We start from the raw sequence: 26,467 nt of genomic DNA on the forward strand, positions 1-26,467 counted from the left end.
GTCCTTAAAGACCTTTTCAGAGCGGGATACCGCTTGCTATTTAAGAAGTGCATTCTCTCACACTTTCTTATTGTTCAAGATTCAATTTTCCTTTCCTTTGTTTCGTTCGAACAATGAAAGAGAATTTAAAAGAAGGAGTTAGTTGGCTTCATCCTGTTGGAATGCAGTGAAGTCGTGTCACCTGTCCAAACGACACCTTACCTCAATTAATGGGAGCGTAAAGCGTGAGCTCGAGACAAATCCGTGTCATTCAACACATTAGTAAACGACTAGGATTAACTTTGTTTCTGTTACCAGGCAGTTGCGTCAGACTCCGTAGGTCGATTGATTAGACCAGTGAAGCGAGGATGCGTGCAAATAATGAGAATTCTTTTTTGCCAAGAGGTAGTGCACAGGTCGATTAACAGCGAAATGATCTGTGGTAGATTACTTATAAAATAAAATAAACAGTTAATTTTGTTCGCCTTTATTCTAAGTATTCAATACACACCCGAAAAGTAGCAATGTCTTCAACGCATCCATAGAATTTGATTACAGACGAATAAAGACATTTTAGAATCGTAGATCTGTGGACCATTACTTTAGATTTGAAGTATCTCGCTTATAAATCCAATCTACCTAAGTAGATTGGATTTATAAGCTAGAAATTGCGTCCAACACTGAAATCAATGCAGTGTTGGACGCAATTGATGAATTCGCCTTTATTGTCCACCTCCTAAGGTGGATGGTAAAAGCCCGGCGTAATGTTTCCTTGACATACACAGTTGTTTGGCATTGACTACTTTCTGTTTTCTCCTAAATCAAAAAGTATTGGAGAAATGTCTCAAAGAGTCGGTGCTCTTATCAAGGTTGGTTCTTTTGATAAGTCTGGACACAATAGTGACCCAATACACGACTCGCCATTCATCCATCAGTTATTAATAACCGGTTGATTTTACTAAGAATAGTTTAATTAACGAGGGCGCTGTCTGATCAACGATGCTCTCTGTGACATTATTCCATAGCCTACATTGCTATCAACCGTCTACGCATCCAGTACATGCGCATATCCTTTTGTAACGCCCACCTCATTAAGGGACACACGGAGACAGAAGAATGTTTAATTATACTCAGCAGATAACCCCATTTCTTGCCAGTAACTAATGATCACAGATGGTGTGGAGCACAAATATTGGAAGAGAATTTTTTTTGCGTGTTTTGTGCATCTACCACAAGTATTTGTGATGTGTATAAGACCCTATGCCAAACCATAATTCTTTGGCTCGTGAACAATAGCTCATGCGCCAATTTAACACTCTCATTTTCTTTATGCGCTACCCTGTTTCTTTTTATATCTCCGCTTCGACTTTCCTATTCTCGAGGATTATAATGGGCACAGAAATAACGTAAGATATCTCCTCGTGAACCGTTGGTTACACGGCATTCTCAGACGAATAAAATGATGGAGCACCGAGCTGGCGTTCGGAGCATTCCACAAACTTTGAAATGTGGTCGTCCTCTAATTACTTGGCGACTTTCTATTTGCGGGATAAAATTAGAAAATAGTTTTGTTACGGCAGCGGAGATGAATATTGGACATTTTTATACTTTGAGAAATGTAAAGGTTCAAAGGTTAACTTTCCATCGGCAGTTCTCCGCAGAAACCTTTTGTAGAATATAAGATGACGACGTTGTTCCGTGAAGGAGTGAGCCGGTTGATAAAATGGACACGTTAACCAGTTGTGTACGATGTAGTGCATCTCTTGATTATCGATATTTTAAGGATGCTGAAATCTTAGTCTAATTTCAGTACAGCTTTGATGCGCGAAGGTGTTCTGGCACATCTAGTATAGCGACGCACATATCTTTGCATGTAGTCCAGTGGATATATTCACCGTCCTCACCACACCGGGTGGAAAAGACCCAGATTCGAATCTCATCAATTGTAACGAGGAACTGTTTTCCCTTTTTTTTTAAGTGGCTCAATTAATCGGCCTAAAGCGAGAGTTGTTTGATTTTTTTGTCTCGGTAACCCGGTTTTTCATCCAGCAAACATAAATCGACCACAGAACACACAATATGAGACCCCGTTTCTCCTGGTCCACAAGAGCATAAATTAGTGTTGATAAGGCCTAATTGGAATAACTTGGAGTTTATGGATCCGTGTCCTGTTAAGAGATAAATGGTAGTTACGTCCGGAAAGAACTAACAGTTTTTGTTATATGGATTCACAGATTCTGGATTACACACACACGCAAAGTCAGGATAGTTTATTTTTATAAAAAACACGTGCCCTTTTTTTTCTCCCTCAATATTTCGCGGTTGGTCATGTAATTGAGATTAAAATCGCAAACGCGGTGTGCATTTCCTTGATTAAAGAGAAGTTTTCATATTTCTGCCAGCCATAATTTAGTACGTGTGTGCGAAGATTAATTACAACGAGGTTTAGTGTGGAAATGTTTAAATCAGCGTTTGAGGAAAGAGGAAGGTCAAAAGCTGAGAAGTGATGCAGAACGACTTCCTGAAACCACAACATCTCTAAATCTAAACTGAAAAATTCTTCACTGTTTTTGGCAGGCATCTGAGAGACTGTCGGCCCTTCGGCATCATCACGCTCGACCATAATTAAAAATAGATACGAAGCTGTTACACGACATCTCCGTCCCCAGATTAAGGAGCTAAATAAAGAAATGAAACGTTTCCTGTGCGTATAAAAAATAACGAAAACACCGCTCAAAGTATGCAGTGATCGCTTCTGTAATTATCGTTTTTAGAGCCTTTCTTATTCTAGATAAATGCTGAGACTTCGTGTTAGAATCTCTCTTGATATGTTCAACAACCCACGCTACATTACAAATTGAACACCTTATTTAGTAGGGAGATTGTAAGATGTTACATAAATCAACACTACGTTGAGAATGCTGTTTAATAGTGTGCAAACGCATAATTTTAAAATTTTGGCCTATATTTTGGCATAAATGAAAGAAATTACGATAAATAATGATAAAAATAATGTTGGAGAGTGTACGGATACTTTTGGTAAGACAGTATCCAACGATACGTTATAAATTACCTTTGCTTAAACCAGTAAACGTAACTCGTGGTAAAATTCACATGCACCGTTGCTCCCTCTGCTGGGGTAGTTCAACAATAGATAAAATACATCGATCGAAAATGCAATTTAAATTCGATTGTATTCAAACGCATTTCAGCCACAACAAAACTCATTTTTATGACAGAATTTAACGCAAAGGCGGTTGATTAACCACCTTTCGTGAGTTGAAATCGGAGCTAAATTAATTTATTTGCTAATTTCAGATCTTTTAACATATTCGGATTATTAATTATGGTTCGTTAAATAAATTGGTCGTTTACGAAACTACTTAAAAATATGAACTTAATGGAGAGTTTAATGTATTCATTTTCCACTTAAAAATAAACATTTAAAAATTTTTCGTTCATAAAAATCAAAAGCTGAGGCTCTATAAATTGCTGTTGTTCCACCTTGTTTGGAATAAGTTAAATTATTTCGGTAATATTTAGCTGATAGAATGTTAAAGTAAAAGAGCTTAACAGGATTTATGTCTGCAAAGAGTTGAAAAGTATTAATGTAATAGCTGGGCTTACATCCATTTTGTACACAAGTAGTACGCTAAAAATTAACCCGAATTAGTTAAAATCTAAAGTTTTTCCATTATTCCATTGTGCTCTCATTTGCAATATCATCGCTGCTATTTGTCTAAGCACTACGAGGAAAAGGCATTCTTCTTATAAAAAACGGAAACTATTAGGACATGATATTGAGATCGCAGTGTTTTCTACTAGGATAATTATTCTGATTGTACTACTTCCCGACTATGAAGTTTTGCGAAGGCACCGTAATGGTATGGGGCTGTTTTTCATGGTTTGGCCTGGGATCGTTTGTTGTTTTTGGACAAAACCATGAATTCTGAGGTGTATCTAGATGTCCTGGACAATAATGCGTTGTGGAAGCAAGTCGGGGAAGCCCCATAGCTGTATCAGCAGGACGAGGCTTCATGTCATACTGCTCGCGTTATGATGGACTGGTCTGAGGACATGAGCGTGGAAAAGTTGGCCTAGCCAGTGCAGAACCCTGACCTCAATCCTACAGAGAACTTATGTCATGAATTAACTCGTTGGGTGCGTACGAGGAGAAAGTTCCCAAAAAACTGAGCTGGTCGCCACTTTGAAGGCCGAATGGTGGAAAATATCGGACAACATTACAAAAAAAAAACTAGTGGAGAGTGTTCCAGGGAGACTAGAAGCCTTTTCAACACACGTTATTAGTTTTCTGTATATAAAGGTTATGTGTAAATTTACAGGTCTCCGGATGTTGATATTAGAACAGTGCAAAACTGTACAAAAATCATTCTTTTACTTACTCTGGAAAGGAATTTTTCATCTTGCAAAACGGGCAAATAGATCAGAGAATACACGCAACTTGTATGCATGTTATACTGATTCCTTATGGCCTTTTCTAGCCCGGTAGCAGCTCTAAAAATGAATTACATCATCAAAGCTTTTCCAATGCATACTGATGTCTGCAACCGCTGCCATGGCAATTCTCTTAATAAGGCTTTCAGGGTGGGACTGCATTGCGAATAACACAATTTTATATTTTAAGAAATGCAATTATACAATATGAGGCTGATTTTATTATAGAAGTACTAATGGATTAGGCTCTTCTCCAGTAAATGATATGTTTTCACGTGTTTCAATGTGCATTAGCAATATTCTTTCAAGCTATCTGAGTGCAAAGTTATCACATTTGTGAGAAGTTTTGAACTGGTTTGAGCGACTCACGGAAGGCGTCAATGATGACGCCCGTCAAATAACTGACAAGAACATTGACAATATTCGAACCGTTAAGAGATTTCGTTCATTTAGAGGGACGACTTAATTGAATACAAGTTAAATTTATCTAGAGAAGGCGTCAAACTTATGACAAACTTTATGACAGTATACTCGAGAAAATATGAAAGCTTTTAACCTGCAAGCGTTTGATAGAAACCCTACATTTATAAGCAATGTTCATTACTGTAAAAAAAATTATAACTAATGAGTGTTTCAATATGACACGAAACAAACCATCAGAGTGTTCAATAGCAAATTGCCGAGTCCCAGAAAGAAAAATATGTACTTTGAACGAGACAAAGTTTGCTGAGATAATGTATATCCATAAAAGTATGCTTATTAAAGGAACAGGTACATGGTACACAACATTTTGCATCTGAAGAATTCCGTAGTCCACTGCGAGTTGTGCTTATAATATTTAACAATAGCATTTCATCCGAGGATATACCATTGAGATGATCATCAATTATTTACGGGTTAAAGCCCGCAGAATTTAGCCTAGCAGAATGGACTTTGTATCAGTACTTTGGCTCTGTGTTGGAGCCTTCATACGTAGTATCGCATGGGATTGCATTACACAATATGAGGGCGAGAGCAAATATTTGATTTGAAGGATTTAATGAACCGTGATGGAGTTTTAAGAAAAAGCTCTTTGATTAAAGTGGTTTCTACTTGGGCTCTTGAACGATACTTAATGTTCCAAGTCAATCATCGACTAATAAAAGTCACTTTTTTTTTTAAATTAGTTCAAAACTTTCTTGAAAAGTTTGAAAAAATTCTTTAAAAGAGTTGCACACGTTATGTGGTTATCTCAAGTTTTATAAACATTTTAATTTTTTAGAGTTGATCTCTCGTGTTTAATGTAGCATGAAGTCCCGGATATCAATACATGAATAAATAACTAATAAAAAGAGCAATTTTTTTAAACCGTGAGGGGAGTTGGGTGGGTCTGTGTAAGGAAATTGCACATTATTTTTCTAGAAACAGATTTATATACACTCTGCTGCCACTTTATTAGGTACACCCCTGCTGTGCACACAAATGGTTTGTCCCACGGCCTTGCAAGTCACATGACCACAGTTGTGGATATAAATGCACCAGAACAACCTTTCTAGTATCAGCTAAGCGTAAAAACCGTAGCAAGAATGAAGAAAATGAGTGATCTAACGGACTTCGAACGTGGCATGGTAGTAAGTGCAAAACGTGCTGGACAAAGCATCTCTGAAACGGCAGTTCTCCTGAAACTTTCACGCACCACATTTTCAAGGGTATATCGAGAATGGTGCAACGAACAGAAAACATCCTCTCAACGGCACTCCTGTGGAAGAAAATTGGTTGTTGATGAGAGAGGTCAGAGGAGGATGGACATGTGGACATGTGGACATGTGTTTATGTAAGGGGCGGCTCCTAGAACGTCAGTTCAACTCCGCCTCGTATCTCTGTGAAGAACAGTATCACTACAAATGGGCCAGATGTGTGTGACGTCGGTTTGTGTGTATTATGTGTGTGTTCTGTTGTTCTGTTCTGGCCGCTTGGCTACCCAGAAGCATCAGTCACCTGGACAGATGATTCTGGGTACTCGTCCACACCACGGGAAGGTGGGCCAGTTCCAGTAGATGCGACACCTATGGTCTCAGAGTATGAGACAAAAAAAAAATAATAATAAAATAAAATAAAAAATAAAAATTTTTTTCCTTCTCTGGGGCCCACTCCAGAGGGGAAAAAAATAAACAAAAAAGTCAGAGGAGGATGGCTAGAATTGCTAAAGCAAACAGATGGGCCACAATGTCGCACATCACGTCACAATACAACCTTGGTGCGCAGAACAAAATATCGCAACGGACCACTAGTCGCACTTTGTCGCGAATGGGCTATAACAGCCGACGGCCACATCACGCACCTTTGTTATCAATGGAGAACAAGAGAGAACGCCTCCTGTGGGCACAGCAACACCAGCACTTGACTATTGAGGATTGGAAAACATTTGCTTGGTCTGATGAGTCGAAGTTCCTGGTGCATCATGTTGATGGAAAAGCTGACAATTTGGCGAAAGCAACATGAATCGATGGACCCGTCATGTCTGACGACTACTGTACAAGGTGGTGGGGGCAGTGTTATGGTGTGGGGAATGTTTTGTTGGCACACGTTGAGTCCATTGATACCCATAGATTCACGTTTGAATGCCACATCGTACCTAAACATCGTTGCTGACCAAGTGCATCCGTTCATGTTGACAGTTTATCCTCATCAGATGGTTACTTCCAGCAGGATAATGCGCCAGTGCACAAAGCTCTAATCACTATGGAATGGTTCCAGGAACATGACAATGACTTTTCTTTGCTACAGTGGCCCGCTCAGCCCGCGGATCTCAATTCTGTTGAACATCTTTGGAATGAGAAAGGGCTGTTCTCTGCAAGGCCTACACCTCCGTCGAATCTCAAGGAACTGAGTGACATACTGATGACTGCACGGTACTCTATTCTTGCACAACGTTTTTAGCATCTTGTTCAATCTATGCCTAGACCAATTCAGGCTGTTTTCAAGGCTAAAGGAGACTGAACACGCTACTAAGTAGGTGTACCTAATAAAGTGGCAGCACAGTGTAGGTCGGTGAGGATTTTAAGACACTTCTCTTTGAAATTAAAAAATGAACCTTACTACACACGTCTGTCTTTCTTGCTACCTTTTTGTGGAATGATTCAACAAAATGGTCTCGTATGTTATTCGCCTTTGACGCGAATATCATGGGTTGCCCATTCCTGTCCTAGAGCCCTCGTGGATAGCATAATTGGTAGAATCACCATCCTCCCCACACCGGATGAAAAAGACCTCGGTTCGAGTCCCGTTGATGACGAGAGGAATTTTTATTGGTTTTTTTTTTAACTACGTGGCTGAGTTAGTTGGTCTCAGACGAGAGTAGCATAGTTTTTTCTCCTGGAAACTCGAGTTTTTCGGCCAGCAAACAGAAAATCGACCACAGAACACCCACAATTTACAGATAGCATACATGGTCCTAAACCCCAATAACAACAACAACAACAACATGTCCTAGAATTATTTCCTTCAGTCTTACAGCAGTAGTAAGAAGACAGGGAATTCATGCGAATGAATTAATCCAAAGTGCTTTGTGATAAGAAAGCATTTTTATATGGCCTTCTCGCCCCACCTTTGTAGTATCTGTTAAATCAAGTAGGTTATCGAGTTAGTCGATCTCGGGCGACTCTTACATGTCCCCATCCCTTCCAGATACTCGATTTTAGGTAAACTGGCCACAGAATGCACATCATTTACAGATACAGTGTACTGATCCTAGTTTGGTCCAAAAACAAACAGCAACATCATGAAACGCGATAAGATAATTTTATTTAAATTTTCATCAATGGATTAATCCATTGACAATACGAAATTTTTAGAGATCTTCAAGTACCGTGTTAATAGACTAGTGAAGGATAGCGAAAGCTTAAAAAGCGGTACTCACCTTGAATTAATCTGCGATGGCTTACTTAGGCAGCATGGTTAATATTCAGGTTGAATTGTTAAACCATTGGAATTCATCCATTGATTAATTTTCATCAGCAATGAATTTCCTTAGTCTGGAGTTTATCAACGAATTAAAATTTCCTCTTTCGTTCTATAGCTTATTCGGAGTGTGGATAGCGCAGAATGGAGTGAACTATAACTCTTTTTTTTTGCATTTTATTCTATAACGAAGAGCTTTTGTAATTTAAATCATGAGAGCGCTTTAAAACAACTCTTAACGTTTTTATCTAACAGGTGTATGTTGTGAACAACTTCACAAAAAGGCATTGTCCCCACGTGTGGATCAATTGTAACATCGACAGGGATTGACTGTAACAGATACAATATAAAGGAAAAATAAATAAATATACGATAAATATTTCTCTGGGAGAATTGTATTCTTCAAAGGATTATGCAATTAATTTCTGCAGAAAAATCATATCAGAGGAATTTTACTCATACGTCGCTACAAGATTCTACTGCTTCTGGTACAAATCCCCCTTTTTGAAGAAATATAAAATGAATTATCTTTACTATTAGTGATCCCCATGTTATTTGTTGCAATGCACAAGTGGTTTCGTATCTCGTGGGGAGACCAGGGATAGTGGCTTGTCGTCTCCAGTTTCTGTAGATTCTCTACTAATTTATTTTGTATCTTCATCGTGTCCTTATCTTTCTGCTTTTAAGCACGCTCACATAATTCCAAGTTACAAAAAAGGGAAACAGATTTGATCTTATTTTAGTTTTATTATAATACAATCGAAAACTCAAAAAAGTATCATAGAGTTTCATGTAAGCTCCAGAAAACCTCCAGTACACGCTGGTATTGAAATTTCTGGTTTAACAATCAGATGAAACTTTATCTAATTCAATATGAGATATCTTATTGAATCACTTTTTTTCAACGGAGCTCTGCTGCTGATTTTGCTGTTGGACATAGTCCTAATCTGGCAATATAATGATGTTTTACTTCATGGGTAGTTGCGCAAACATATCCGGGAAGATCGACTTGTTTTGTAGCCGCTTTGCTATTAAGGTTAAGGTCACGTTGCTGGCTTTCTGTGAGAGTTGCGAAGTCTGTATGGATTAAAACTAGTGCGGTGTCGTCAGCATACTGGAACGAAGAGCCGTTTATGGGGAGAGTGTTTATGTCGTTGATGTATGTGTTGAAGAGTCTCGGAGAAAGGCTGGCTCCTCATGACCCTCTGCGTTCAAATTTTTGTTGTTAGTAACTGGCCTCATATTAGTGGCTTGCGCCCTCTCGTAGAAAGTTTGTGAAACATTTACCGAGGCATCACTTACGCCAGTAAAAGAGAGCCTTCTGTCCCCAACGTCGATGATATTCTTCGAGAATTATAGCACTGATGTATCAAAATATTAGAGAATCTAGTTATAGCGAATTGGGCATTCTTTAGTTGGGCTAGTACTCTTTGGCATTGAGAGTACGCACAAGGCGTTCGGTGCGATCCCTAGCAGCTAATCGTTGGGATAGTTTAAGTTGCCTTCGGGCATTTTTTTGCGGATTCCAAGACCAGTATTTCTGATGAGATATACGTGATTTCTGTTATTTCTCATCTTCAGCGATAAATGGTAGGTAGTTGCAAATGGGAATGTTTTCTTCAGTATTGTGTGTCGGTTTTACGAGGAAGAATGAATTCCTCCCCCTTCTATCTGCTGAATTTACAACGGGAGCTGCCAGTTCGACAGGAAATTGCCTCATCTGTTATGACACAAGTTACGAAAAGCAGACTAATGATAAAAAGCAAACAGGGCAAAGCGCAGTTACCATAAGGGTCATAACGTATGGTGCTTCCTCTTAAAAGGGAAAATCTCATCCGTAAAGAAGTCGGCGTCCATACGGTTGGCTTCCGAAATCGCTCGAGACACGAAGGCAACTTTTCTGCAATTGATTTTTCCGGCTGTAAGGCTGATTCCTCGGATGAGAGACCGGACATGGAAGTTAGTTAATTGAAAACAGCGTTGAGCAGTCTATTCCAAAATTAATTACCTTGTACAAGGAAATAAGTGGTTCTTGTGTATCCTAAATTTCCTTATAAGTTTGTTATCTCAGTCTTCACTTGTTAGATTAAAGATTACATTAAAAGTCTGTGTTTTTAAACGTTTCTAGCGTATATGTCCAAATAAAGTGTCCAATTAAACACTTTATCCGGATTTTGGCACACAATCTTATCTTCAGTCAATCGATATGCTGTACGTAACACTTTTCTTTGTGGTACCAGAACCACTGTATCAATTTATTCTTCATAAAAGCAAACCAACCGAATACGGTCATTACTGGATAGAAAGTAAATAGCATTTTACTAGCAATGTAAAACTGTACCTTAACTAACTGCGTATTTTGTTTGGTATAAATCGGGCAAGGATGCCACTAAAATAATTCATCCCATTTACAATTTCTTGTTTAATGCTTTAAAAATGCGGAGAGTCGCCATAAAAATGGAACATTGCATACTCATAAAAATGTCCTTAACTCGTTTTTCTGCCTTACTGTTAATGAATTCAGCAAAAATTACTCGCTATAAAAAGACTTGTCCGACGTAACTCGCAGTGGTAGGCAGTAGGGAAGTAGCTAGAAAAAAACATAATGGTGGATTTACCTATTAAACTCAAAATTAAGCGTCTCCTGCCTTTGGAGTCCGTGCCCTCAAAGTCTCGTATGAGAATGTGGAACGGATGCTTGGTAAAGTTGTTCAGATATGTGTTGAAATTCAAACGAAAGTGAATAAACCAACGAGCAGACCATCCTGCGTTTTCTATCACGTGATAGAAAACGCAGGATGGCAGTTATGTTCGTGGAATTCGGTAATTATCGGCACAATTTATCATAAAAATGTCAAGAATATTTTTCCTTAGTTAAAGCTATATGAAGTTATTTTCCTTATCATTCAACAACCGCTGTTCTCTGTTTGCAATCATCTGCTGCTAATAGCCCGGGGATCGACCTCTCGTGGGCCTCAGTGACTCATTTGATGTATAAAAAGTACCAGTTTCCTTTCAGCCAGCAGTTAACCCTTGATCAAATAAATCTGTTTGGTTTACTTCCCACTGAAAATCGAGCCCTCGACTCTAAAGATTGTGCTTATATTCACATATGATCTGAGATGGTAGCTTAGGTTTCACGCTACCAACTGTAAGGTTTTGTACCTGGATAACAGAAAATGGAATTATTCCTCTTGCTCAGACTACAAACATGAAGGGGCATAAATTCGAATTTAGGAAGGATGGTTGCAGAATAGACTTGTAGAAGTTTGCCTTTAGCCAGCAGGTGGCTGATTGTTGGAAGAAACGTCTATCTCTTGTTGCGGAAATTGATAGCTTAAATAAATTCAAAGAACTACTAGACCAACTATTGGAGGAAATGGATAGGCGAAATGAGAAGTGGTTTTTATTTCTTTGATATACGCTTGCTTTCTTGCATCATTTGCGACTACTAATGTATCAGCTGTACCAAACTCATTTACTTTCTCCTTTGACCACTTGCTAATCACCTGTTTATTATTTGTTCCTCCCAAGGATACTACGCAAATTTAGATTCAGGAAGTTCCCTCGTCTTCTCATCTGTTGTTCTCGGTTAAATTCCCCAAGTTTGGAATTGCGATCCATCACCTCTCTAGTTATAACTGGAAACTTCTTTCCTTAAGGACGATCGAGGACGAAGAGCACATTGCCATAGTTGGGGCATCCAAAGAAATTAGGATTACCAGCAGATCCCAGCGTTGGTTCAACCCATATATCAAAGATGCCTTCAAGCAGAAATAAAGTAATATAGGAAGTGGACGAGATCTGGAGCTACTACTGACCACGGAACATACAAGAGAAAGAGAGCCATTTTTCTCAGACTTAAAAGAAGAGCACAACGTGAGTACACAATCTCGCCAATGAAAAGGCATCGGAGAATTCTCAACCACGGGAACCACCATTTTGACATGGACGGAAAATTATTCAAGCAGTGAGCCGATATGACTTTTAACCAACAGGACAGTCCTAATATAACACCACTTCTCCCTAATAGGACCTTAGGAAACATGTCAAGGATGGGCGATATTTACATCATAAAGGAGAATTTGATAAAAGTAATTGATAGCCTTCCTAACAAAGCTAAAGTAGGAGCTGATGGCTTCCCTCTATTCGCAGTGAAAATTTGTCCCATATGTATATAGTAGACCTCCTATTACAAATATGGCAACGCATCCTTAAAAACTGGTATCATTCCATCTCTGTGGAGAACCTACTGTGTGAAACCCATACCTAAAATTAGACACCCAAATTACCCAAGGATTTTCGTCCCATCTTCATTAATGAAAAACTGATACACCCAACAATAGTCAAGCACTGTTTTGCTGCCCACCTCCTTCGTCATCTCCATGCAGTTGTCATCTACAGCGGTGATCTACAGCAGTGATCTACAGCAGTGATCGTCATCTACAGCAGTGATCCACGAAAATCTTCTTGATACTTAATACAACAAGTACTAAACAAAAAATAACGTTTGATATCAAATCAGCCATTGACAATATATCAATTACTGCTCGAGCGCGAGCAGTAATTGATATACTTGGCCCGGTCACGTGCCTTGAGTGATCAGGGTTCAAGCCGTGAATGCTAAATACGGTGTGTTTATTGTGTTTTCTCTATCTTGTGAACTCCTCTGGCCATGTGGTCGTCCAAGTGTATAAATAGAAAATTTATTTTATTTTTTTATATTCTACCTTTTGCTCATATGCTGATCATTTGAAGTTCTTTGTGACTTTGAGGGGACCCTCGACACAACGGAAATAAACTACCAAGTGGCAGCACAAATCAAGCATCTAGCTGGCTACCTAGAGATGATACGATTAGAACTTAATCATTCCAAATCCGCCCACATGTCAATCACAAAGCGGCCAACGAAGAATGATATTCAAGTAATCCTGAATGGGAAACGGATACAAAGGGTCTCATCCCACTTTGACTTGGGTGTTATCTGGGATGAAATCCTTATTTTCTAGGATCACTTCATGCACATTAGAGAGAAAATGTACGCTGCCTTCTGGGACATCCGCCAAGAACTAACTCGCTGTAAGAACAAATGAGAATTATATTTTCGTGACTCAAACTGATACCTGTAGAATGTTTCTGTCAGCTGCGGCAATCAAACCGGAAGAGGTGATTTAACCGCGGGTGACACTCGTGTAAAACTCACATCTTCTATTGTATCCTTTATGGAGGTGAAAACCAACATCCTCTTCAGTAGTAGGTGACTATTTCTTCCGAAACGTGAACCATGCAACATCATATTGAAGACAATTTCAACCATACCGTGACAGCTATAAAATTTTCTTGAATGATCCTTGCTGCATGAGTTAATCCTCCGGCTAAATCATACTGAAATTGTAATTCCAAGGTGTCGCCAGTTCCTTCAACAAGATGTCCTAAGGTGAGCTGTTTCATTTGTCGCTCATTAGATTGCAGAAAGGTGGTTCCTTGTGCCGCTGACGACAGCTGTGTGATGTGGTTCCTGAAACTGCAGGCACGAGCTTTGGCAGCTGCTAGATAATCGCTAATGATTCAAGAGGACTAGTACAAATAGGCCATACAAACATCCCTGGTTAGTCCACATTTCATCATTCAGCGCTCTTTCACGGCGAAGTATTCGAGGACAGGTGCTTCACTCAGTGGTATTTCAAGTCTGAGTACTCGATGAGGATAGGTGATTCAGGTTGTACATTTCATCACTGATTGGTCTTTTAAGTCGGTGTACTGGATGAATCGATTGGAAACGTCCTCTTTCGAGGCTCCCAAGACTCTTCAAGACTCTTCTAAACGTTGAGCAGCTTGTCAATAATGAAATTAGAATTCTCAGAAAAGAAAGACTTGAAATAAAGTAGGTTAGCAGCCACCGCAGATAATTGGACTTTAGTCCTTGCAATATAAGATCTTATATCCGGTTTATTATAGAGAATTTATATGTTTTAACCTATTGATTTTAACCTATGTTTTAACCTATTGATTACAGAAAAAAAAATCTAGATTTTTTTTCATAGACTATTGTCTTTAAACCAAATCTTATAGCAAGCTCGTTTACTGATTAAAACTTGATTATTTATTATTTGAGCATTTTCTCATCATCTAACAGTTTGAAGATTATTTTTTATTTAATTTTTACTTTTTATTAGATTATTAAAATTATTTTGTAACCATTATTCTCCTAATTAATGACATTTTTAAGCCCATCAACAGGATATTATTTAAAACGTGTATTTCACGTTGAATGTAGGTACATACAATACACAATTATCTACTTTTAACACGGATTTATAATAATCACTTTAAGCTCCACTGCGGTAGTCCCACAGTTAATTTTAATCCTCTGTCCAATAACATCACCAAAATGAAAACTTTGGATGATCAATGGCTTAAATTTGACAAAGAAAAGTTGACGGAAAAGTTTCTATAGAAACAACTGAGTAATTTTTTTTAAAAAATTCTAAATAAAAACACACTTCATTCTGCTAAAACCAATGGAAAAAAAAACTTGGCTATTTAATGAGAAATTACGTAGGCTTCATTATACAGGAAGGTTAAAAAAACCTTCCCACCTTCGTTCGTAGGTGCTGCTGCTAAAAGCTCATCAAACAAGGAGTCTGTTCCTGGCCACTGCTTCACCAACCACACACACATACACACACACAACGCGCACACACAGAAGTATTTTTGTTCCTTTTCTGTTCCCTGGCCTCATTATAGTCTCTGTCATTAATCATCTGAAGAAAGGTGCAGCCTAAGATATCCCCGACTGTATATACACCTAGGTTTTCTATTCTGCTCGTCACCGAAAGAACAAAAACAGGGACGACCATTTTTATCTGGTCGGAGAGTATGGATTTTTATCTTTCTGTTGGAAATTTAATTATCTCTTCCTCAGAGAGAGAGAGAGTGAGAAAGAGAGAGAGAGAGAGATTTCTATTATTTAATGCTAACATATTAAAATTGTGTTCGTTGCATGCGGAAATATATTTAAAGTCTCAGCTGCTGGACTAGCAAATCAGGAGATGATTTGATTCTTAGATCGACCAATCCGAATCGCCAAAGGCGATAGACGCTATTTGCAAAACAGATATTGACTCTACTTTATCATTCCTAGATGGCGTGTGTAGTATTCAATAAAAAAGAATCCCAGAAAGCTGAATTACAAGGTTTCACGAGGGGAAGGGTAGATTTGGTTGTTAACATATTTCTGACTACTCCAATGGATTGCAGATCCAATACCAATCTAGACCGCTACAGTCAAAGGCGAGGTTTGTTAGTTCACAAATGAGCAAGCTGATTACAGAACGATAGTGGTGTTCCCAGTGTTATTTCACATTTGATAAAAGTCATGCTAGTTCATTTATTATGAAAATAAACGTCATTACCAAGTTACTATAGCAACGATCCACTGATACCGATTTTGGACAGATCGACAGTATTCCAGTGGAAAGTAATCTGTGCTCATGTCAATTTGGACTGAAGCCAGACGGACAGTGAATTCAAGTAGATTTTAAGTGATATTAGAAAATTTTTTAGCAATTAGCACCCTAACAGCACTTTTTCTTGGAGAGTTTTCTGCTTATTACTGAGTTAGAGAGAATTCAATTTCCTGAACATGAATTTACTTCTTCCTGTATTCTCTGAGAAGAAAAACTAGCCTAAGACACAGTTATTTGTGATAGATATCGTAAACAATGACACGCCAGAGATTCCATTATTGTTGTCATCATTAGGAACCCTGTCAAAAGAATGTTGACATTGAATTGTACTTAAACGGAATTTATGTCAATAATAGATTGGTTATTTTCCATTTTTAACTCTAAAAAAACAAGAACTATGTTTCTGATCAAATCAGTGCGAATCTTATAAAATAAATTCTTTAGGACCATACCAAAATGTGAATAGTTACGAAATTAGAATTATATGAGCATTCAACACATTCTATCCTACTAATCTATTCCTCACAGCATTGAAAAATTAATGATCCATCCATTGTGCATATTTAAAATTGCGTTTATAATAAATTCATACTTACAGCTATTTAATTATTCAATCAACTATTATTGTATCTAGGGGGGTGATCTTTTAAAGTTGCTGAGAATGTGCTGATAACGTATTAAGGATTTAAAATACCACTTTTAATATTTATACAGAAATGAAAGTTTATTTTATCGAAAAACCAAATTTGTTTACTTCTATCATCGTCGTATAAATAAGTTATTATTTTAATTTAATCCTTACGACAAGGAAGTCTTCCGTTTCAGGCCATAATCAGCCTCCATATAAAAAGCTGAACCTTGAACGTAATATGCTATCTCTGTCACATTTCTACTAATCAGACTGCAAAAATTCTTTTCAGAACATTTCAGTTTCAGGAGAGTTTCAGTGAATACGTATACAGAAAGAAGACCATTTATAATAAACCTTTGTTACACTTGTCTAAGTAAACAAAATTGATATTTAATATCCAACAATAATATACACAACAGAAAATAAATAATCTTTTTGTTTTTTAATTTATAAATCAAGAACTCAGTCATGGACCTCCTGTTCGTGTATATATTCTTTTGACCTGATTCCTAAACTTAATTCAAGTTTAGGAATCAGGTCAAAAGCACTTAATTAACTAACTTTGCATTGTCCAAGAGGTGAAAGAGGGGTTTATTTTAAAATTAATCCATGGGTAATCACACATAGCGCCATTTCCAAATTTTGTTATGTTCTTACAAAACGGACAGTATTACATTAACCAAAATTGACTTTCACATAAGACATCATTATATCAAATTCATCTGTTGTCTCTACCGTTCTCCCAACTCCACTAATCATTTGGAACTCTTTGACTTCCTCTCACTGCAACTTGATTTTCTCCAGTCCAAATTTCCTAACAATGAGGTAATTTTCCTTGGTGATTTTAATGTTCACAACTCCAGCTGCCATCCGTTTCCTAGTCACACAGAAACAGCTGGTCGAGATGCTGAGGCTTTTGCAATTACTAATGATCTTGCACAGATTGTTCATTTACCTACTAAAATACCGGACAATCCTAACCATACAGAAAAGGCGCTTGATCTTTTTCTCACAAACAACCCTTCTAAGTACACGGTCGAAGTGAGTGGTCCTTTAGGCACCTCAGATCACAACTTTAGTCTCTTCTCCAATGGAGCCTTTATCTCATGGATATTCCCAACCTCGTGTTGTTTGGCATTACAAGAATGCAAAATGGGATGACATGCGAGATTTCTATTCTTCTTTTCCTTGGTCAGATTATTGTTTCAAAACTTCTGATGTCAACGTTTGCTCAGATCGTATCAGTGAAATTATTCTTGTAGGAATGGAATCCTTTATTCCACACTCCACCTTAAAATCTCGTCCTTTATCTAAACCTTGGTTTTCCAATAAATGTGCTAAGGCTGTCCAAGAGAAGAACGTTGCATATCGTAAGTGACTTATTTCCAATTCTTTAGTTTCATTTTCTGCCTACACCAAAGCTCGCAACAATTGTAAAGCAGTTATTAATCAGTCCAAACTAGATTTTAAACAGGCTAAGAGTAGAAAACTTGCTTCTTGCCCTAATGTTAGCCGAGCATTCTGGTCTCTTGCCAAAGCTATTGCTCATCTCTGCTCCCACCTCTATCAAAAGCAGATGGTTCTATTTTCACTTCAGCCACGGTTAAAGCTGACCTACTAGTATCCCATTTTTCTTCCGACTCATGTATTAATGATCTTGGTAAAACACCTCCCACCATTCCCAGCATGCTCCATTCAATGCCTCCTGTGGTCTTCCGTCAAAAGAATGTCAGAAGGATTTTGATGAATCTTAATGCTAAGAAAGCTCCAGGTCCTGATGGTATTTCTTCACTTGTTCTCAAAACCTGCGCTCCTGAACTTACTCCTGCTCTTTGCTGCTTTTTTCACTTTCTTATTCCAAAGGTATTTTTCCTTCTGCTTGAAAAATTGCTCATATCCAACCAGTCCCTAAAAAGGGTGACAAATCCTTTCCATCCAATTATCGTCTCATTGCCATTATTTCTACTATTTGTAAAGTAATGAAGAAATCAATTAACCGCCAACTCTTAAACAATCTAGAAACCTTCCACTGGTGTTACCCATTTATGGAAAAATTCAATGTAAAAGTTGGTGAAATGCAAACAGTTGCTCTTAACACCTCAAAGGCTTTCGATCGTGTTTGGCATAAAGGTCTTCTAAACAAGCTTCCATCTTATGGTTTGCCAACTCTGTTTAGTAATTGGTTATCCAGTTTTCTCTCTGACCTCTCACTGGGGTGATGGTAGATGGCTCTCTGTCTTCTTCACTAATGATGTTGTCCCCCAAGGTTCAGTTCTTTCCCCCACTCTTTTCCTCTTGTGTATTAATGACCTTCTTCCATTGACCGGAAATCCTATCCATAGTTTTCCTGATGATAGCACATTGCATTCCACTTTCCGATTTGAGAAAACTCGCCCTGCTCAATCAGCTTCAACTTCTCGAAAATCTGCTACCAATTCCTTAAATGCCGATCTTCAGGTAATTCTCCAGTGGGGCAAAGACAACTTAGTTGATGTCAACCCTTCTAAACTCAGTCTTGTCTTATATCTCGCAAAAAGAATTCTTCTGCTCCTATGCTTATCTTTGGTGACACTCCGATTTCTAGGCAAAATGATATATCTCTTTTGAGGATTACCCTGACTTCTAATCTCTCTTGGCACAAGCACATTACAAATATTGCTTACTCTGCATCTAAAAAACTTGGTTTTCTCTTTCGCTCTCGGCGTTACTTTTCTTCCAAACAGCTGTTCATTCTGTATAAATCGCAAATCCGCCCTGGCATGGAATATTGTTCCCACATCTGGGGTGGTGTCCCCAAAACCTCTCTCAGGCTTCTTGATTCCATTCAGAAGAGGGCAGTTAGGTTAATTAATGATTCATCTCTAACAGAGTCTCTCCACTCGCTTTCTCATAGACGCACTGTTTCTGCTGCATGCCTCTTCTACAGATACTTCCCTGGGCACTGTTCTTCTGAATTGGCTTCTATAATTCCCGCTCTCTCTTTCAAAACAGTCCGAACACGTGCCGCCACCAGCCAACATCGATTTACTGTCCAACTTCAAACTCACAGAACCAACTTTTCATCTTCCTCGTTTATTCATTCAACTGCCGTTTTCTGGAACAACCTTCCTTCATACGTATTTCCTGAAAATTACAGTCTACAGAAGTTCCAATCCAATGTCAACAAATGTCTTCTTTCGTCTTCTTAACCTCCAACCCATGCACGGTACTAAGTACTTTAGGTTCCAATACCTCTCTTGTTTGGGGTTTTCATAAAAAAAAAAAAAAAAAACCTTTTTTTTTTTTTTTTTCCAAATAATAGTAACAGTAGGGCAATGAATGTTTTCTTTTTTCTGAATTTTCTCTTTTTACTTGTAGTCGTTGTTGATGGATCCGTTCTATTCTGTTTGTTAGTGTTGATTTTTCCAATTGAACCCTAGATTTTATCCAAGATTACCTCTTTTCTGAATCTATCAAGTTTCCTTTTTCTCCGTTCCTCACGATTTACCTTTATCTCTCACTCTTGTAGCGTCTGGTTCAATTTACTACTTCACATTAACCCGGGCTTCCTTCGGAGGTCTCTGAAGAGTAGCATCTTACCATGAATTAGTCTTACAGTGGCGTTTGTTATTCCACTTTAATATATTCCCCAGTGGGATAAAGAACGATAGATGAACTTGTCCAGTAAAATTTTATTTTGATATCTTTAAACTCATATGGTTACCTACCCATTCAGATAGCTTAAGTTTCTTCAAGTGGTGTCGAAGGAACTTCTCCAACAAATTTTTTTAATTCTTACAGAAAACGAGAATATTTGGTTCTTATTCTAAGAGCATTGGACTATCGTCATAGCGATCCTTCTTCACCACATTTTCTGTAAATTCCGGGACAATGCGCAACTTTTAATCTCCCATGCTGCCCCAAAACACCCTGAAGAGCTCCGCGGCTTTCTCTCCACAAATACCGACTACATCTCTCTCCTTTTCGCCTAAATTTTTTATATATATAATTGAGGCAAAATTTCTCCAAGCATAGCAACACGAATCCTGCGTTTGTCACTCAATGTGATCTAGGAACAGATGATATGAATCAATCAGTCTTATAAATCTATTTAGTTACTGCAGATTTTAGACTTTTGTAATCCTGTGAGAAATATGAACCCACGAGATCACTCAGCTTTATATAATTTGCTTTGAAATGGATAATTAAGAATGTCTTTGTCTGGAACTTAGTATACGTACATGAAAAGGCGTCTGAGTCTGATTCAGTAAGAAATTGGAATTAACGGTATTATATACAAAGCTAAGCAAAGATTCCAAACTTGTGTTCTGGCGCTCCTTGGATATCTGCTTGGTATTTTTCAAAATTTTAATAACAACGTAGTAATTAATTAAGTTTTGGGTTGCTGTTAAATAAAAGGTAAAGTGAGAGAAAAGAATAAAAATGCTTATAATACTAACAGCATAAAATCCATTGAAAAACTGCAACAAGAACAAATTGCGAACAGATGTATTTTTACAAAACATTTCTAAACTTGGATATGACTTTTAATTCGAAATGTACGAAATATTTTATAATTAGATTATCGTTAGTCTGTTAGAGCATTCGCTTTAATGTGATTATTAATCATTTTCACCTATAAGTTATTTTTAATAAGGAATTTTCGTTAAACCGGAAGAAGTTATATAAGAAGCGAAATCCCGTATTTATGGTTTGGTTTCCTGAAATTTACGCTGTTCACTTAAGTCTCCTATTTCCTCTCTCTTTATATATCTTCGATTTCAGTAAGAAAAACAACTTGGTGGAATGGAATGGAATTCCTTTCTAACATTTCTTTGGCTTGTAGAGATTTCTATCATTGTTGTGAGTCTCATCGAATTCAATTTTCTACAGCGAATTCCGGTGGCGGCCATCTTGCTTTTCATCATTTGGCATTATCGATCAAAACTCTCGATTTTGATTGCGATAAAGCGCTGTCATTTGTTTGCAGAAAGTTGAGCGCCCTAGAAATACGAAATTGAAGAGGAAAATAGAATTACAGGTGACAGAAAAATGCTCTCAATAGCTTTTATTACCGATATTAATACTAACACATTACTAAGATATTGCAATCTGATTTTAGGAAATGCAATTAATTGATAAATAAGTTTACAACCGTATTTATTCATTGTTACTTACACATTACACGGTTGTACAATAAATAACTCCATTTAATCACTTCTCGCAATTTCCGCTTTCCTGTAATGTCCCAATTCTGCCTCCACATCCAGGCGAATGTAAATGTGACTCACAATGGCTAAACATGATTTAAATAGCGCAAATAGTGTCCCAGTGAGAAGTAGTTTGTAAAGAGGAAAGGAACAAGATGGAGGTGTGTCTGTGTGCATGTATGCGTGAGCATGGCAAGTGTTGTTTTGGTCCCGTTGTTTAATAGCTGCTTTTCTCTGTTTAGCCCGAAAGTCTGGAACAGGATAATTCCCTGCAGAATTCTCAGTGTGGTGACCTGACCCCGTCGTCTTCCTTGGCCCAGGAACACCCTAATGACGTCGGTAAAGAGGACAGTAGTTGTTGCTCCGACTGCCAGAGTGGGGCGGTAGATTGGGATGTCTTGGACGTCAACAACGGAGCGGTGGAAGAGGTAGGTGGTCGATCGATTCGTTTTCTCCTTCTACTGTGACGGAGTGTCGAACACTTCAGAGTGGTGCTTGACGCGAACGAGTGTGTTGCTGACGATGACTCAGCTACACACTCTTTGTAATTAAAGGTCCTGTAAGAAAGAAGCGCGTGCGGATGACAGGAACTCCGAACAGACGATTTCAACGGGATGGAAGAAAAGACTTCCTGCCACCAAAGTCAATACTTTATCACAGTTGTTTGTGCTGGCTTTTTTTCTTTGCTCTCTGTCCTTCCGTTCACCCACTAAGGGAGTGGGTTCTTCGCTCAAGTGTTTCCTCCTCTTCCTCTGGTACAATCTTCTGTTACAGAGGATCGCGGTCCGAGTGTAAAGTGCCCAAACTATTTAGGAAAATTATGAGAGCTCGATAGATAAAAATGTCAATTTTCTTACAGTCTAAAGAAATACGTATTTATAAATTTAATGTCGTAAAAATTACATTTTGCTTTTTTAGTATACGATATAAATAATAGCCTCTCTGTTCTATACAGGATGATTCAGAATTACGTGTCAAAAATTCTACAGTGGGCTCCTGATAACAAAAGTAATCGAAAATGATCTGAGTTTCTTCGAATCGGTGTTGCTTTTAAGAAAAGCGATGCTAAAAGCTCTGTAACGTCATTTCAGATATCAGAATAATGGATGCAAAATGACACGAGTGCATTGGAATACAGCAAAGCACACATGAATTTAAAAAAAAACATGACATTGCTGTTAATGCTTTCCACCTATATCTGAAAGATGTCGCGGGTCCTTTTAAATTCCGAACTGCCACACATTTCAGTGAGAGCGAGTCCTTTACTACATAAAAGGACGAGGTAAAGCAAATTGCGTTAATATAATTAAAAACAATGTTTGTAGGGATACCGGAAGTGACGTCATTAAATTTTAACGTCGTTTTTAATAAACAAAGCAGTTTATTAACGTTATATTTAATAAAATATGATTCAACGGTTAATATTGTTCTATTGTTGTTTTATATTTAAGGCTGAAAGATTCAGACTACTGGGAAATTTTCTGCACAACGAGTTAATGTAAAACATGATTTTAGTTCTTAGTAATCACCGAAGTAGGTGAAATGGCGTCATATGAGTATAACTATGCAATAATTTACTATCGCACGTGCCCATATTGTGGTTATACTTCATAACTGGGTTGTCACCCACAGATGAGAAGCCAACATACTTCGAAACGGTGCTGTCTGGGTGGTAGTATCCGCCGAGAATAAGTAATATTAGTCTTCTCCACTGGTAAAGCGTTTCTTATTCGAGGGAGTTCAATATCAGGGCAACTCGTTGCGAAGGCATTCCAATATGAGATATAACAAAAAAAAAAAAACAATGCCATATCACCTACTTCTGTGATTTACTGAGAACTAAAATGATGTTTTTGTACTAACTTGTTCGTAAGTTTTACATTTGTAATATAAATAAAATATTTTTATATTTATAAAATATTATATTTTATGAAATATCATTCAACAACCAATTATTTGCGCACATAGCTAACAATTATATTTTTGTTTGGGAAAAAGAAAATTGATAGTTGAAGAGAACGAGTTAATAATAAATTGGAAAGAGGATGGGGTGTTTATGGGATGAGGGATTACCAATTAGGGGGTCAGTTAAATGGCTATATATTACACGTTAGTAGCTCCGGAAAGGTCAAGAGTGCGTGATCCATACTGGATACGTTTCGCAATACTTCAAGTTATCTCTCGAAATCAGAGATACTAAACCACTATAATTAACAATTTATTGTAATTAAACATTTTAGAAGACAAGATATTCGTTAAAGCTTCATTCCACCTATAAGGATACTTATGGTTACTGGGAATCTCAAGGAGCTCCTTGTGTGGTACAATTCTTAATTACCTTCATCTGCCTCGTGAGTGCCACTTGAACAACAGTAATTATCCCAACTTCTTCGACAACGAGTACTTTTTTTTAAATCTAAATTTAAGTACTTTGATATGATGATCTAAAGCCACACAACGCTCTTTAATTTTCTATTCCTTCTTTTTCTCTCGATAGAAAACGCGAAAATAAATTCTATGTACTGGATGTTAGAGGAACAATGTCATTACTTATGTCAGATTTTATTTTAACTTTTATAAACGTCAGTTTAAATTCGTTTAATTTGAATTTCAGGAGGAGATGTCTAGCCAGTCCCTGGAACCAACTGAATGTCAAGGGAATCACATACAGTCCGAACAAGAAGATAAAGCGGTGGATACATCGGACCTCAGCATCGAGTTAGGTCAAGGATGATGGAGTGGTGTAGTCAGAAAGTCATAAATTTACTATTGTCAACTATCGGCCGACGTCTGAGACAGTATACTTTCAGGAAAGAATGGGTCTGTTAATTGCGCACAGGTTTTTGCTCCCAGTTAGCGCCATTGTTAGCTACCTTCTGAGAAAAAAAAAAGTGCACTCAGCCGCATCTTTAGTCTTCTTCTTGTAGGGAAAACTCGATCTGATCTGTGTTGCGAAGCTGACATCAAAGTTATACGCGTACGTTGGATAGAGATATTATTGCAGAGGCAAATATGTATAGAGGGAGAAAGAAAAAAAAATATTTTAATATAGATGTAGACATCTCTGGCCTTGCTTATTTTGCTAAAGCTGTAGAATACAAATTATAAGTTTTTTAGGCTTAATATTTATTTTGTACAGATTATTATATATCTTTCTGTTAGTAGAATTTATTATACGTTGTACGTGTGACATTACTCCGATCCTTTTTCCTTTTGTATCATTTAAAGCATTCTGTGATGAAGATTAAGAAAATAATTTGTGGATAAATCACGTTTAAGCTACTTAATGACGAACGAACATCGCCCAGGTATACTATGGTTGCAGTTATAATGTTTTAACGTATGTTTGCACAACGCACTTCGATTTGGCACCACCAGAACACTAACTGAGTGTTTCTAAAGGATTTTCTCTGTATGTGTATGCCACCTGAAAACAGATTTAACGATTGTCATTGATATTATGTGTAAACTGGAGTAATACAACAACAAAAAAATGCTTTATCTTCTAGCTGTGTAACAGAGGGTGTTAGTTATGTATCTACTTTTTGAATTTGCCTTTTCCAAGTCCTTAGAGAACATGATAGAGATCTATTATATAGTGTATAATGTCTGTTCTTAATGTGGATGGACACAATCCAGTACAGTCTATGACATGATGACAATGTATATAAGATATTTGTCGCATTATTTGTTCTAGTATAGAAATGAAAATCCTATAAATATATTTAAAAGTATAAATATATTTTTGTGAAAAAAATATCAATTTTTCGTCATAGCTATAATTTCTTAATATGCGATATCTCTTCCTTAAGTGACGCAATAAGCAGATACATGCTCATGCATAGTAGTTTCAGTATTTTCGGATTCGTTGCTTTTAAACTATCGTTCACGAGATTAACAGAACTTTCTCCATGTTGAAGTTCGAATCATCAATTACTACGTGTACATCTTGTAGTCGTAAAGCTGTTTTGAAAGATTTCCTGGATCTTCATTGATTCTATTGCTAAGTTGTATATGTCTCGTGTAAAACCAATTTCGCTGTTCTTTGTCACTGGAAACTGTACTTCCCTGCTTCGTGTTTCATTTGGTATTGCCGATTTACAAAAAATAAAAATAAGAGGGTGCGAAAAATAGGGGGGAAAACAACCACGCTTATAAACAAAATTAAATACTTTTAAGTTTTAAGAATTTAATTTAATTTAATTTATTCGGGCTATTAAAATATTTAAAATTATTAATTCTCCAAGGCATATACAACTTAAAAACAGAAATAATGATTGATAGATAACTCTAGAAAGTAATTTAAACAAATATAGTGTTTTTACCCCTTTTTTAAGTTCTTCTTTTAGGGGGATGGCGCTAGAGTAGTTAGAGCGCGTATACTAATATCAATGGTCTTCAGGTTCGCATTCTGTTAATGGAGTGCTTGTCCTTATTAATCCCCTCTTCTCCCCCCGCCCCCCCCAAAAAAAAACACGCAGCACTCCTTTAACGATTGCCTCCCTACTCTAAAATAATAAAAGTTTCCTCGTCCCCGGAGCCTTGATTTTATTTTTATTCCAACTATTCAAGTGTTAACATTTTCATTCTTAGCAAAATGTACGTAGTGAAGTATTTTTGTCACATTTTAAAAATCCTAGATATTTTAATCTAACTATTATGGGTGTATTACCATTATTCTCTTATATATGCTTAGGATTTTCAATAGAAAAATGTAGTTCTCTATCTATTCGAGAGATTTACAGATCAAAAACGAACTTTGCTTGATATCGAGCGAGTTAGTGATAGACTCCGTATAATGTATC

The 26,467-nt window shown here is 37.4% G+C and overlaps 1 protein-coding gene across 5 annotated transcripts in view; it reads left to right on the forward strand.

Annotated features, from left to right (window-relative positions):
- LOC150089881 (uncharacterized) overlaps positions 1 to 26,123 on the forward strand; it is a 100,707-nt gene extending 74,584 nt beyond the window's left edge. For 4 of the 5 annotated variants that reach the window (XM_090389684.1, XM_090389685.1, XM_090389688.1 and 1 more), the window contains 2 exons: positions 21,905 to 22,090; positions 24,277 to 26,123. In XM_090389684.1, coding sequence (XP_090245810.1) covers positions 21,905 to 22,090; positions 24,277 to 24,396 — 306 coding nt within the window. In that variant the 3' untranslated portion in view covers positions 24,397 to 26,123. The remainder of the gene's footprint in view (positions 1 to 21,904; positions 22,091 to 24,276) is intronic. The other variant, XM_090389686.1, reaches the window with a different exon arrangement.
- The last annotated feature ends 344 nt before the right edge of the window (positions 26,124 to 26,467 follow it).

The sequence above is a fragment of the Mastigoproctus giganteus genome, chromosome 2, assembly GCF_048544385.1.
Source record: "Mastigoproctus giganteus isolate SK-2022 chromosome 2, ASM4854438v1, whole genome shotgun sequence".
Lineage (NCBI taxonomy): Eukaryota > Metazoa > Arthropoda > Arachnida > Uropygi > Thelyphonidae > Mastigoproctus > Mastigoproctus giganteus.